The sequence below is a fragment of the Corvus brachyrhynchos genome, unplaced genomic scaffold, assembly GCF_000691975.1.
Source record: "Corvus brachyrhynchos isolate BGI_N302 unplaced genomic scaffold, ASM69197v1 scaffold266, whole genome shotgun sequence".
In the NCBI taxonomy this organism is placed as follows: Eukaryota; Metazoa; Chordata; class Aves; order Passeriformes; family Corvidae; genus Corvus; species Corvus brachyrhynchos.
This window is the reverse complement of record NW_008238633.1, coordinates 2,369,944-2,383,000: the sequence shown is the minus strand read 5'-3', so window position 1 is coordinate 2,383,000 and position 13,057 is coordinate 2,369,944. Positions and strand designations below refer to the sequence as shown.

At 42.3% G+C, this 13,057-nt stretch overlaps 1 protein-coding gene and 1 long non-coding RNA gene across 2 annotated transcripts; one reads left to right on the top strand and one right to left on the bottom strand.

Moving 5' to 3' along the window:
• Window positions 1-4,069: 4,069 nt before the first annotated feature.
• Window positions 4,070-9,396, top strand: HRH1 (histamine receptor H1). The gene is made up of 2 exons (XM_017737366.1): window positions 4,070-5,427; window positions 6,468-9,396. The coding sequence occupies exon 2, from the start codon at window positions 6,588-6,590 to the stop codon at window positions 7,998-8,000; it is 1,413 nt and encodes a 470-aa protein (XP_017592855.1). The 5' UTR covers window positions 4,070-5,427; window positions 6,468-6,587; the 3' UTR covers window positions 8,001-9,396.
• A 2,655-nt stretch (window positions 9,397-12,051) lies between these two features.
• Window positions 12,052-13,057, bottom strand: LOC108447425. The gene is made up of 2 exons (XR_001862976.1): window positions 13,018-13,057; window positions 12,052-12,554 (listed from the first exon to the last, which is right to left on the bottom strand). It is a non-coding gene; the product is annotated as an uncharacterized LOC108447425 (long non-coding RNA).

The window sequence follows — 13,057 nt, the reverse complement described above, 5'->3', positions numbered from 1 at the left end:
GTACCTGAGAGCAGGGAGAGGAGCGGGGCAGGAAAGCCAGAGCAGCACAACTCAGCAACACACCCCGCTTTTGATAACTCCCCCCCAGCATTAACTGGGAGCCCTTGGCAGAAGTTTTCTGCTCCTTACCCGGCGCATCCCAGCCCAGAGCAGCAGAGGGGTGCGGGGAGCAAAGGGTCTCCCGTCGGGGCAAACAAATCTGAAGAGAAATCCCCAAAGTGCGCCAATACACCGGAGGAAGCTCAGGCAGCTTTCCTCCCCGGAGGACACTTGTCCCAGCTGCAGATCCAGCAGCTCCAAAGGCTCCCAGGTTTGCCCCCTGCCCCCGGAGCAGAGAGGAGTCGCTGGGGGTCAGGCCAGCAAGGGCCAGAGCACGGAGGGGATGTTCAGATGGAAATGGAAAGGAGGGGAAGGGAAACAGATAGATAAAGTCCGGATTCTCCATTGTACTTAATGGGCACACTTGAATTAAGATGGTTTAAGCAATTAAAGGGGAGTTCCTGTCTGTCTGCAAAATATTTACGCTCTTGTTTTAAGCATCTTTCTGGTGACTAACGGTGAGGGAAGGGATGGGGACACGGCTGGGAAAAACAGGCAGGGAGGGGTGGGTTCCTTGTTTTGAGGGAGAACAGTGGCTTGGCTGAAGAAAGAGGAAGACAGAGAACTTAACCCTCACCCCCTCTGGAGACAATTGTGCTCTTGCGAGGTAAATGCATTCTTTTCATACAGATCTTTTCTCAAATACAAGTCCAGCACATCCTGAGGGGGTTGACACTAGAGCAGGGACATAACCTGCCCTAAACCTTATACCATTCTTGATGTAGCCTCCCCAGGCTTTCCTTTACAGTCAGGAATGATGGAGAGGAGTCAGAATTCTTGGATCAGCTGCTTTTAAACTGTTTATTTGCAAGGCACCAGGCTCTCTCACTGTAAGAAACCCTGTGGTCCAGCAGTGCCCCTTTGCCATCTGCTTAATTCAACAAAAAACATTAAAGCTGCCTGCAAAAAGAAGAAAAAAGAGCTTGTTTAACTCATATCTGTATCTCTATAAAGGAAAAGCTTTGTATTTTCAATAAGTTATTGCTAAAATATGAAGGAACTCATCATATTACTACAGTAATATAGTAATACAGTAAGTAATACAGTAAGTTCACCTGCTGTTTGAAGAGATTGATAATATGTGCTTCAAATTAAAGGCGATTTTTTTTTTAAAATGACCCAAAATAAATCTTTCAGTAACAGGGTTTCCTTTTATTGCCAGTACAAGGAGACAGTGACTCCTCCAACCCACTAGGATTTTTAAATCTGTGCATTTTTGTGATGAAGGTTTTCATACAGCTTCAAAGCACCAGAAGTTCACTCGAGCTGAATTCAAATAAATCCCCAAAGAGTTTTCATAGTGGTCAACCTCAGCACTGAAAGAACTACCAACTCTTATTCACACACATTGGCTTTTACTTTTGTGAGTAGTGGCTTACCAAGTCACTTGGAAAGAACCAGATCTTGATGTCTGAATGACAGGGTGAGTTACCTTTTAAAAAGTATATTTACTTTTTAAAAAGTTAATTGTATATGAGTCATCTGAGTGAGAATAGCAGGCAGGTTTACCATGTTTTTTCATTTACTTTTTATCCAAAATATTCCTTGAATATTGGCAGGCATTGAATAGGGTTTGTTCCCTTACAGAGAAATAAATGAGTTTTTGAGAGGGAAATCAATCAATTGTAATCAATGTTACAATTATGTTAATTAGTGTTAAATGATTCAGAGTGATTAAACCCACTGAGTTTTACTGTTGCCAAGGGTTGGAGTCGGTAGTAGCACAAGGTGGAGTCCAAAAAAATCAAGGTTTTTTTGCCATTCCCGTAGCAAAGATGTCCTGTTACAGTGAGTTGGGATAATGGGTTCCAAACCCAGAACAGAAAGGCACCACTGCAGCTGCTCAGCTTTAAAGGAACCACATTCCTGGGAAACTCCCCTGGTTTATAAGGGATTTTACAGCTAATGGGTTTGTTTGGTGCATCACAGCACAAATTTCTTCTATTACAACAGTTACTGCACAGCTCTAGCACCCACAGCAAATGCTCTTTTTACACACAAGTAATGGAGTAAAGACTATGATTTCTCCAGCACAGCAGTACTTAAAGAAAGTAACACTTAAACACTGTTTTGCTGAGAGATCACATGGATGAGCAGTTAGTTGATACTGATAGTGTTTAGACTAGCAGGGAAAATTAATACCATATCTGGAAGCTTCAGGATTCTAGTCAAGATATGAGGTTGTCCCCCCAGTCTCTTGGCAAAAATAAACCATATTTGGGAAATACTATCACAAGGACAAGACTGGATTTTGTCATGGAAAAACTGACATTTAGAACAACTGAAACTAGAAGATTGAGCTGCTGGAAGAAGAGTTTCTGGAAGTCTGAGATTACATTTTGAAGGCCAAAACATTCTTTGGAATGTGTCCATCTTCAGCTCTTTCTAATATTCATGGCATATAGGCCAAGGGTTAAAGAGAGTTGTTAAAAAATGCCAGCCAGAGTCACAAAAGTCTATTTCTATCTCCTGATGATTTCAGGTTAAGGCTCAAACTTAAAAATAATATATTTATTTAGAAAAAAAAAAAAAAGCAGTAAATACAGATGTAGTATTTAATAATAAAAGCAGATTTATTTATCAAATAAAAGCAGAAATATTTATCTGCAATCCTGACAGGCTGTACCCTAATATCCAGATATACCAATTAAAAGAAATAGTGGGAGCACAGCAGAATCAGTGGACTGAAAAGAAAATATCCCTATATCAGCAAGTTACAAATTCAGTATATCACACAGTTATAATAATAAAGACTTTTTTCTCCTTGAAACACTTCACGAAGTTACTTAAAAGTTTCCATCCTCCTTCACAACAGGCTCTGCATTCCATCTGCTTGTTGTTCATAAGGTCTGCTTGCTCTCCTTAGCACATCACCATCCAAGCTGGAGGAGTAAGGACAAATTTAATGGCCCAGCCCAGCCCACAGCCAAGCAATACAGCTGCTGTACAAAGGGGCAGAGGGGTTGACCTTGCCCTGGCCCCTTGGCCACCTGCATGAAGGGGTCACTGCTCTGAGTGTGAGGGGACCTTTCACAGTCCAGAGCAACTGGATAAATTCATTTAAAAAACAGTCCATCTGAAGTATTTTAAAATTACCTGTGATGTGTGTTCCCAGACATAACTGAATAACCACACAGCCTGTTCACCTTCTTTAGACAAGTGACAGGACCAGGAGAGGGTATAGAAATGCAGCAGTTATGGCACTGGGCCCTCAAGTTTGGAAGTGAAGTGTGGAGAAGGCTTCAGAAACAGCCTCTTGCCCTTTCTTTCCCCAGGAACAGCACCTTTCCCAATCCCACCGGGGCACAGCGTCATTCCTGGGGCATCCAGTTCCCAAATCAGCCTGCAGATCCCCAACCCAACAACTCAGACAGCAATTTGCTCCGCAGTCTGCTCTGTAGAGTAGATTTCAGCACATCTGCTACATTAGTCTTGGCCTCATTTTCCCCCCAGCACAGCATTTCCTACAAAAGCCACTGAAAATTCCCTGCCACCGAAGGAATGCAAAGCAATTAATGCAAAACTGGACAGCCAGATGTCCAGAGCTGTCATTAAGGAGCTCCTCCACCCCAAGGAAGAGTCATAACAGGACAAGGAATTAAATTTTATAATATTTATAAGTCAGGCAGTATTGCTTGTTCACACAGCAAAAGATTTATTTATAACTCTCTTAAAAGAGGTATGTGAGGGGAAAAGGACAATCCAGCAGACTGGCAGAATTTGGCTGGTCAGACACTGCATCTTCAGATTATGAATCTTTTCATTTCAGGCTGCCTAGGGGAGACAGCTCGAGGGCAGACAGAATTCAGTCTGTCCTTTGACAGTGCGAGACACTTTTCTGGAATAAAAAACCAAAGCCTGGTCCTTGCTGGACTCAGACATTGAGTCATCTGAGTGGGAATAGCAGGGAGGTTTACCATGTTTTTTCATTTACTTTTTATCCAAAATATTCCTTGAATATTGGCAGGCATTGAATAGGGGTTGTTCCCTTACAGAGAAATAAATGAGTTTTTGAGAGGGAAATCAATCAAACTTCTAACATGCTAATACTTTCAACACCTAAAGAATACTTTTTTTAAAAATCACTAGAAATAAATGGGTTTCTTCAGTACAACAGTGTGAGTAAAGGCCATCTGAATAAAAATCTTAATTTCTGCCTTGAATTTAGTCTGATGAACAAGAATTTTGCTCTTTGGACCTGCAGCCTCTTAAAAATCTCTCAGTAAAAGATGCGCCAGCAGCTGCCTCTAGAAACTTACTCCCACTTAGGGCTTAATAGATTGCACCTGCACTAATGAGGCACTGAGGCACCCACTCAGCATCTCCCAGTAGAGCCTTGTTCCTTGGAACTGTAATACAATAACAAATGATGATTGCTGAGCCTCCTCGTAGAAAAAGCTCTTCACAGACAGCAAAAATTAAAGAAACATTCCATGGTGAGGTCATGGTTTAGAATTTCCAAAAAGCAATCCAAGGTCTTGGGCTGCTTTCTTTAAAATCTGTTCTTAGTGAACTTTGTTTTGGTGCAATTAAACTGTGCAAACACTGAACCCCATGTATTCATTATTATTGCTCTCCTCTACTGGCAACTGAGTTACAGATAAGGAATTACAATAGCTCCTGAAAAAAAGGCACCTATCCTTCTTTGGAGCAGGACTACTCCAGCTCAAGATCTGCAAGTTGCTTCCTAAATCCTGCCCTATCCAACTACAGCAGTGCTGAGGAGAAAGTTTGGGGAGCCGTCAACACCATTGACTGTGTTCTGCTCTGTTTTATTCCCAGAATCACAGAACTGTTAGGGTTGGAGGGACCTCTGGAGATCATCCAGCCCAAGCCCAAATGCAGTTCATGCATTCCATGTGCAGCTCACGAACAGCCAAGGGGAGCTGTCTAACCAGGCAGCTTTCTTTGCTGTTATTTTTCTTTTTCAGTTGAAGACTCAATCAAAGTTGCCTTTTCTCCCTTTATTTTACCACACATTTACATGGAAATACCTGGGGGTGAAGATGAGTCATTCCAGGTTCTTGCAACAGCTCCTTGCCTTGGCCATGCCCTGTACACTTAAACACACTTGAAGAGGTGGAAGAAATACTGGGATATAACCATTTTCTGGACAGGCTGGTTTAAAATCCATGGAGTAATTTCTGCCCTCATTCTCAGGAGATGCTCGAGGCCTCTGTCATCTGTGAGCAGCTGCCACAGAGGAATTGTCCTGGCAGAACCTGAAGGAATCCGGGATCACAGCACTCCCCAGGGTGCTCCTGTTCCCTCTGCCTGTGGATGCTGCTGCCACCAAGGACACAGCTCTTCTCCCAACAACACCCACCCGTAAGTAAAGCCCAGGCAAGAAGGAATTTGACCTCTCATAAGGAAGCACAAATCATTTCAGCTTAAACCCTGATTACTGGAATAAGAAAGATAAAGTTACATGAAGTATTGCATCACCGGATTTCAATAGAAAATGCTGATTATTGAACAATCTCTTGCATTGTATTGCTCTGGCCATGTTTAGAGTTACGAGGGTGAGAAATCCCATGCATATCTCAGTGTCAGTTGTGTAAATACTTTGAGCAAATATATTTACAGTCTCAATTTCCTTCCTTATTGCTTTAAGAGATTTACCAGGACATAAACTCAGAAAAGCTGTGACATGGCACAAAAATGTGTGTCACCTTCACATTTTTCTTCATTGTACTGGAGGCAGAATTTGGTCAATGGATCATATGCTCCAAGATGTAAAATATTATTAATCAATTCTGGACTGTGCATCAATACATGAAGTTAGCAGCTGGGAAGCAGAAGATGCTTATTAATCCTGAAAATTCCTATAATTTTGTATTGGATCTAAAATAGGCCTGGCATCTTTAAATGTTTGAAATCTGTGTGAGCCTAAACTGTGTAGGAAGAGATTACTCATTACCTATAATTGAATGACTGTCTACTGACTGCCAATTGCTGGATTCTCCAACTGCTAGATGTAGGTTGTAAATAAGCACTGGCTTGTTTAAACTATTTAGTGCAAAATACGTTAATATGCTTTTTACTAACACATTTTAAATCAGTTTGCCAATATGGAGTTTATGTTCTGGTTCATGATCAGCTGTTTAATGAGATGTAATGGATTAAAGCTGTGAGGAATTAAATTTCTTCTTCAGATTCTGGGGTCAGAAATATATGAAGCCCTATGAAAACTGTTTGGGATTGGTTATTTGGGTTTCATAAAACACAAATTACCTCTGTGTAAAATGTTGTAAAAATTTGTTCTGTAGGAAAGCCCTAAAAGGGACAGTGCTAAGCTGAGGCACAAATTAGCTTTATTATCTTATTACTACAGTGATTGAGCATGTTTTTTTTTTTCTTTTCTGTAGCTCTGGAAATAAAAATCCCCAAGCAACCCAACACATTTTCATCCAGGAGTGCAGACCACGACTGAACTTCCAAGGCCTGGACGTCCGCTCCGATTCTCACTCTGTGCGCCCGTGAAGAAGATGTCCAAGAACACAACAGAGAACTCAAGCAATGCTCCCTCAGCTCTTCTAGGCCTGTTCCTTGGGAGCATTTCCCTGATCACCATTGTCATGAACATTTTAGTGCTGTGTGCTGTGAAAATGGAGAAGAAGCTGCAGACAGTGGGCAATTTGTACATCGTGAGCCTGTCCATCGCAGACCTGATTGTGGGGGTGGCTGTGATGCCCCTCAACATCGTGTACATGCTGAGCCCCGTGTGGCCCCTGGGGCTGGCAGCCTGCTTGTTCTGGCTGTCCATGGATTACGTGGCCAGCACTGCCTCTATTTTCAACCTCTTCATCCTGTGCATGGACCGGTACCGTTCGGTGCAGCAGCCGCTGAAATACCTCAAGTACCGCACCAAAATGAGAGCCTCGCTGCTCATCCTGGGGGCCTGGCTGCTCTCCTTCACCTGGGTCATCCCCATCCTGGGCTGGCACGTTTTTGCCAACAACGGGCAAAGGAAGGTGAAGGAGAACAAGTGTGAGACAGAGTTCTCCGAAGTCACCTGGTTTAAAGTGCTGACAGCCATTTTCAACTTCTACCTGCCCTCCCTCCTGATGCTGTGGTTCTACTGTAAAATCTTCAGAACTGTTCGGAGACACTGCCAGCACCGAGAGCTCACCAACAGAGCTTATTGGTCTTCCTTGGAAAAAACCACCGTGCATCAGACTAAGATAAAGGACGAGAAAAATATCTGCCTCCAGAAGCAAATCTTATGCGAGAACACCCCTGGCACAGAGAAGCAAAGCTCCCCAGAGCCCCAAAGAGTGGAGGCAGAGCTTTATTTCAGGAAGCCTGACAAATCTTCAAAGGCACTGAGTAATGGGAAAGTCCTGAAGTGGAGCTGTTTCTCTATCACCACGGCCAAGCCTGGGCGTGGCTTGGATAAAACAGGGAAGAAGGGTGTGTGTGCCACAAAAAAGCCTGGGAATAAGGAGCAGCCTGGCTGCCAGGACAGTGACTCCAGTGCGGCATCCGACAACCACACCTTCACTGAGGTGGCACCCCGTGCACAGCACTCCAGTTCCAACCCTAAAGGAGCCTGCTGTCCTCAGGGAAAGACTGAGTGCAGGGATTCCAGAGGGCTGACATTCCTGAGGAAGACCTGGCACACCCTGCACGGCCATCCCAGGAGCGCCCACCGGCACGGGAACAGGGAGCGGAAGGCAGCGAAGCAGCTGGGGGTGATCATGGCAGTCTTCATGCTCTGCTGGATCCCCTACTTTGTGTTATTTATGGTGATAACATTCCACGACCATGAACGGCTCTCAGAACTGCACATGATCACCATATGGCTCGGCTACGTGAACTCCACCCTAAATCCATTCCTGTATCCTCTTTGTAACCACAATTTCAAGAAGACTTTCAAAAAGATCCTTCACATTCACTGATACTGGTCTGGGTTTTTGGAGCTCAAATGCAGCTCAGGAGTTCAACCAAACAAAATAGTCCAGTTTCGAAGGACGGGTAAAGTAAAAGACTTTGGCAAACTGTATTTTATAAAGTGTTAGTAAAAGTGGGAAATGTGCATTTAATAGTTTTAACACATTTGAAGAGCTACTTCAGGTCAAGAATCTGAAAAACTCAGGGTCAATCTGTGAACTGTTACACTGCTGTCAACCTTTACCATTTGAGATCACCTCTTTCATCACAGAAATGGAGATACACATAGGCATCTTCAGTGATTATAAATTATTCAGCCCCAGAAAAGGAAGAAACGACATTTCTGTGATTGGCCAAAACCATTTTTCTCTTTCAACTTACTCCATTACATGCAGGAACACATTGCTTGTGCAGTGAGATTTGCAAGTGGAGGTACTTTGCACAGTCAAATAACAAACTTTCAACTGTTTAAAAAAACTCCCTTATTTATTTATAGCTTCCTCCAAATCACAAACCTTTCATCAAACATCAAGTTTAAGTGTACCCTACTGTATCTCTTTGATATCACACTTACATTAACTGTACGTTAACTTTGCTGAAAAAAAGTAGTATTTTTATGTCCTAAAAGGGTTTCCATGCTCAACATACTGTCACCATCTTCTCCAGAAGGGTGTGCTGCTGTTCTAGAATTGCAGAATACAGTTGCTTATACATGAAGTATGTTTCCCTTTTCTACCCTTCATATTTAATTGCATTTTGTAAACCTTGCTGTCAAACATTTCAGGAGAAACACACAATAATGGAATACTCTAAGTTGGAAAAGAGACCAAGAAGATGTTGAAGTACACCCTACAGCTGAAAGCTGGGCTGGATTTGATATTACAAAGAAAAAGGATGTGCTCTGATTCACTTTGTAGTGCTGATGCATTTCCCACATCCTGAACACTTTCTCGCTTCTGAAATTGCTGCGTTAACAACAAAGTTCTGACCTGTAACTCCTTCAGCTGAGAACTGCCAAAAGTTTGGGGGGGGATGAGTTGTAGGGGTGTCCTGTGCAATATCTTTATTACATCAGAAGCAAAAAGGAGTGGTTTAATGGTAAGAGGAGAAATTCTGGATTCTCTTCTCTTCGGGATCTCGAGCTGCTCAGAGTCCCTCTGTGCCACATGTGCCTAGTTCATAAAGTGAGTAAGACAAGATCACAGCAACAATGCAACACTAAGGGGAATGTGGGAAAGACTGCTCATAAATTTTGGATAGAATACTCTAAATGCAAAGTGTTATTCCTCTGTCCATGTCATTTCTCTGAATTAGACACCCGAGTGTTTAATTGTATTTAAAGTATTCAATATTAAACAGAGCCCTAATACATCTGCATTTTAATAAATTGGGAAAATGTGCTAAAGGAATAAACTCCAATTCAGTCTATTTCAGTGTATCCCACAAGGTTCAGAGATTAATTGACTTTGGTTTCAAGTTGCATGCAGGAAAAACTGCAATTAGGAAACTTAAATCTGGGAGAAATAAAGGCAAAATGCAGAGAGAGAATATAAACTAAACAAAATTCATTGCAGAATTCAGGCAACTTTTTCACTGCAGGAGGAACACCTGCCCCAGTGCTAAAAGACACCTTTTTGGGGTACAGAGCAGAACCTTTTGAAACACATGCTCTAATCCCTGGCCTTTCACAAACAATCACTGAGATTCACAGCCATTACATTGTTTTTTTCTACTGTGATTTGCAACAGCAATTCTGGCCAAAATGGATGGTAATTTAGATGATCCCTGAGGAAATAAAAGTCAGCCACAGTTATTAGTGCTGAAAAACACATTTACCCAAGGGCTGCTGAGAGTCATCAAGAAATCTGTCCTGTTGATCATGAAAAGCCTTTTCTGACTTTACAATGTACCAATACACGACAAAACCTAAGCAAGGTCATCAAAAATTGGTCTAAAAATGATGGTGACTGTAATGACAAAAAATAAAGAACATTCAAAGAGCTAAACCCAGGAAAGTAAAGCTTCCTGAATATTTTTTAATGTCACTTCATTTTACCCATGATCTTAGTGTCACTGTGTTAATAACAAAGACAGGACTGGTGATAGCCACATTTTATAGCCATTAGATAATTGTAGTGGTTTGGTCCAAAATACTCATTACTGTTTACCTTCTGTGAGCAGAGAATTAGGAGAACTGCAAAGCAGGCACCAACCTTGAAAGAATATAAAGAAGTTTATTAACAGATCTAAAAGAAGAAAAAATAATAATAATTAAAAAAAAAAAAAATAATAATAAAAAAAAAAAGGGATAGTACTTATTTTAAATAGCAAGGTACCTAAGAGGATTTCTCAGTTTATTTCACTGAACAGGCAATTCCAGAGGCTCTGGATGTAAGAAAAGCAAAGCAAATCAGGGTCAGGATTGGAGATGCCTCCCACCACGTGGGGCCAAGGCTCAAGAGCATATTCCAGGCGTGGTTTCCTGTAAAACATTTTCAGTGCTTTCCAGTTAACAAACAAGGTCGGAGGACACGGAGCTTCCAGAGGACACGACGAGAGTCTGGGGATTTCTTGGACTGCAGTTGTGCTGGGATTAAGGTGTGGTGGGAGGGACCAGAGGCACAAAACTCCGCTCTCGCAGCGTTGCCTGCGCCAGTGGGGACATCTGGTGGGAAAGGAGCGAGCCCCGGGATGCTGCGGGGAACTCCTCGGATGATCGGGAAGAAAAGGTGAGTGCAGGTGCACATTTTGGCCTCTCTCCATCCTCTGAAAGGATGGGTCCGTTAAATTTCCTGCGAGACCGCTTTGTGAAAGCAAAAGAAATGAAACCGATTGAAAGATTCTCTGTAAAAACGCATTTCTAATCCTCAGGTGTTAATGCAGAAGCACTGCATTAACATGTATCTGAACATTTCTAGGAGGCCCTGAGCTCTGCAGATTTTCCACTGCTAGCAGGGGTGCTGAGGACTACTCTCCTCACTTAAGCTCCTGCAGAGGAGGTGTTAAAAATTTAAAATTTAGAAGTTAAAACTGAAATGTTTCAGTGCATCCTTTCCTTCAGCCAGAATGCCAATTCACTTGGAAGTGCCAAGCTAAATTTAAATACTGTACAAACATATTTGCATTCACTGAGATATCAAATACAATGACAAAATGATTAATTTTCATCAAATTATGTGTCTACTGAAGGATTAGAACATAAAGAGAACAATTAATGTTGATGCATTGTGGAAACGGCTCCTGAAAATAGTTTACACTCCTGATATTGAGTTGAAAAATTATTTTAAAAACATGGTGCATGTCTGACAACAAAATAAATCCTGAACTCAGTCCTTTGAGGGGTAAAAGCTGCTTCTCTGATCATATCAGGGTGTTCTTTTGGAGCATATTCCTGCTTTTTTTCCTCTACTGACTCCAACATTCAGTGCTCCAACAGATTTTTACCTTTGCAGTGTCCCACTCTCGCAGCAGTAACAGGGGTACAGCACTAAATTGCGCTTTTTTTGTAAATGAACTGATAGTTCTGCCAGGTTCTGTTTGTATTTTGTGGTCTTGCTCACTGAGAATGCTGTAAAAAATTGATTTAAGTCCCAAAATGGAAAACATTATGTGAACCTAACTAAATATTATTTTTATTAAAATCTGTAAGACAATTCAATCTGAGTTTTGGAAAAGAATCCGAGTTCTTGTTCTGAGAAGCTCTCCAAAAACATGCTGAGCCCATAATTCCCAAGAATTGATGAGCTTGAATCTCTTCTTTTTAATTCCCAGGGTTTGAATCTGCTTCCTTTTAATTCCCACTTTCAGTCCCAGGATGGTTCTCCCTTGCTGCAAGATTTTGCTCGGGGAAATCCAAACTCCTACCTATGGAAATAGGTGCCAGAAACACTCAACAGATTTTTGTCTTTGTTTTTAAAGAACCTGTTTTCTAGTTGCTTATTATTCTTATGTTTATTACTTCCTTTTATTTGCCTATAGGAAGATGTAAAAAGAGGATACAAGGACCAAAAAGGCATAAAATAAAACCTTTTCAAGCCTGGGGGAAAAAAAATGCAGAACTGAGTTTTAAGTTCTTTATTCCAAGAGAATAAAGGCATTACCAATACTAATGAAGTGAGTGAAATGCAAAAGGAGGAATTGCAGGATTTCACTGATGTAACATAGGTGGACACAAGGATGCAACCATCTGTAGCAAACTCCCACATTTATTCCAATCTATTTTATTTGGGAAATTCCTGGCAGGTCCATCCAGCCCATGCTCCATAGCAAGGTCCTCTATCCAAACATCGTCTCTACAGCTGAAACTTAGAATTTGCTGAATTTCAGCTCCGAAAATTTCCCTGACCAATTGTCATTACGTGGCTGTGCCCACACTTAGCTGGTGGCTTTTCCTCCCAGGCTTCCTCCCCATTTTGGGGTCAGTTTCTGCCATATGGGTGTGACTGTAAATCCAAAATATAAGGCAGCTCTGGCAAATTTATATTCCTGATACAAAGGCATAAAGGACCTGCAGAAGTGATGCCTGTTTTTCAGAAGACGTATTTTTGTTTCGTATTCTAGAGCTGGGAAAAAAAAAAAAAAAAAAGACAAAAAAAGAGAGAAATATCTCAATAAAACTCATTAAAAGCTTCAGGCTGGAAGGCATCTCTGGATGCCATCTAGTCCCACCTCAGGCTCGAAGCAGAGCTAAGATCAAAGCTAGATCCTGGTGCTCAGAGCTTGTGCAGTCAAGTCTCCCTGGAGACCTATTCCAGCCACACCAGCCAATTTTTTCTCTCTAATAATTCGGAATTTTCCTTGGTTCGACAAGTGCTCTTTTCCTCCCCACTTTTTGTTGTGCACCTCTCAGAATTTGCCTCCCTTTCCTCCCCTAGGTCAGACCCCCACCAAACCCCCTGGAGCTCTGTTTTCCCTGGCACGCTCTAATGCTTCACCCTCAGCCCCGGGGCGGTTTAGAGGCGGCCTGCGGCAGCCTGAGGTCGGGACACGGCACAGGGCTCCAGGTGCTGCGGGCCACGGTCCCACCTGAGCCGGCGGCTGTGGCTGCGCTGGGCTGGCTAGAGGC

Excerpts from the sequence above, each read along its gene's own strand:
- HRH1 (XM_017737366.1), top strand. The coding sequence starts at position 6,588 with ATGTCCAAGAACACAACAGAGAACTCAAGCAATGCTCCCTCAGCTCTT.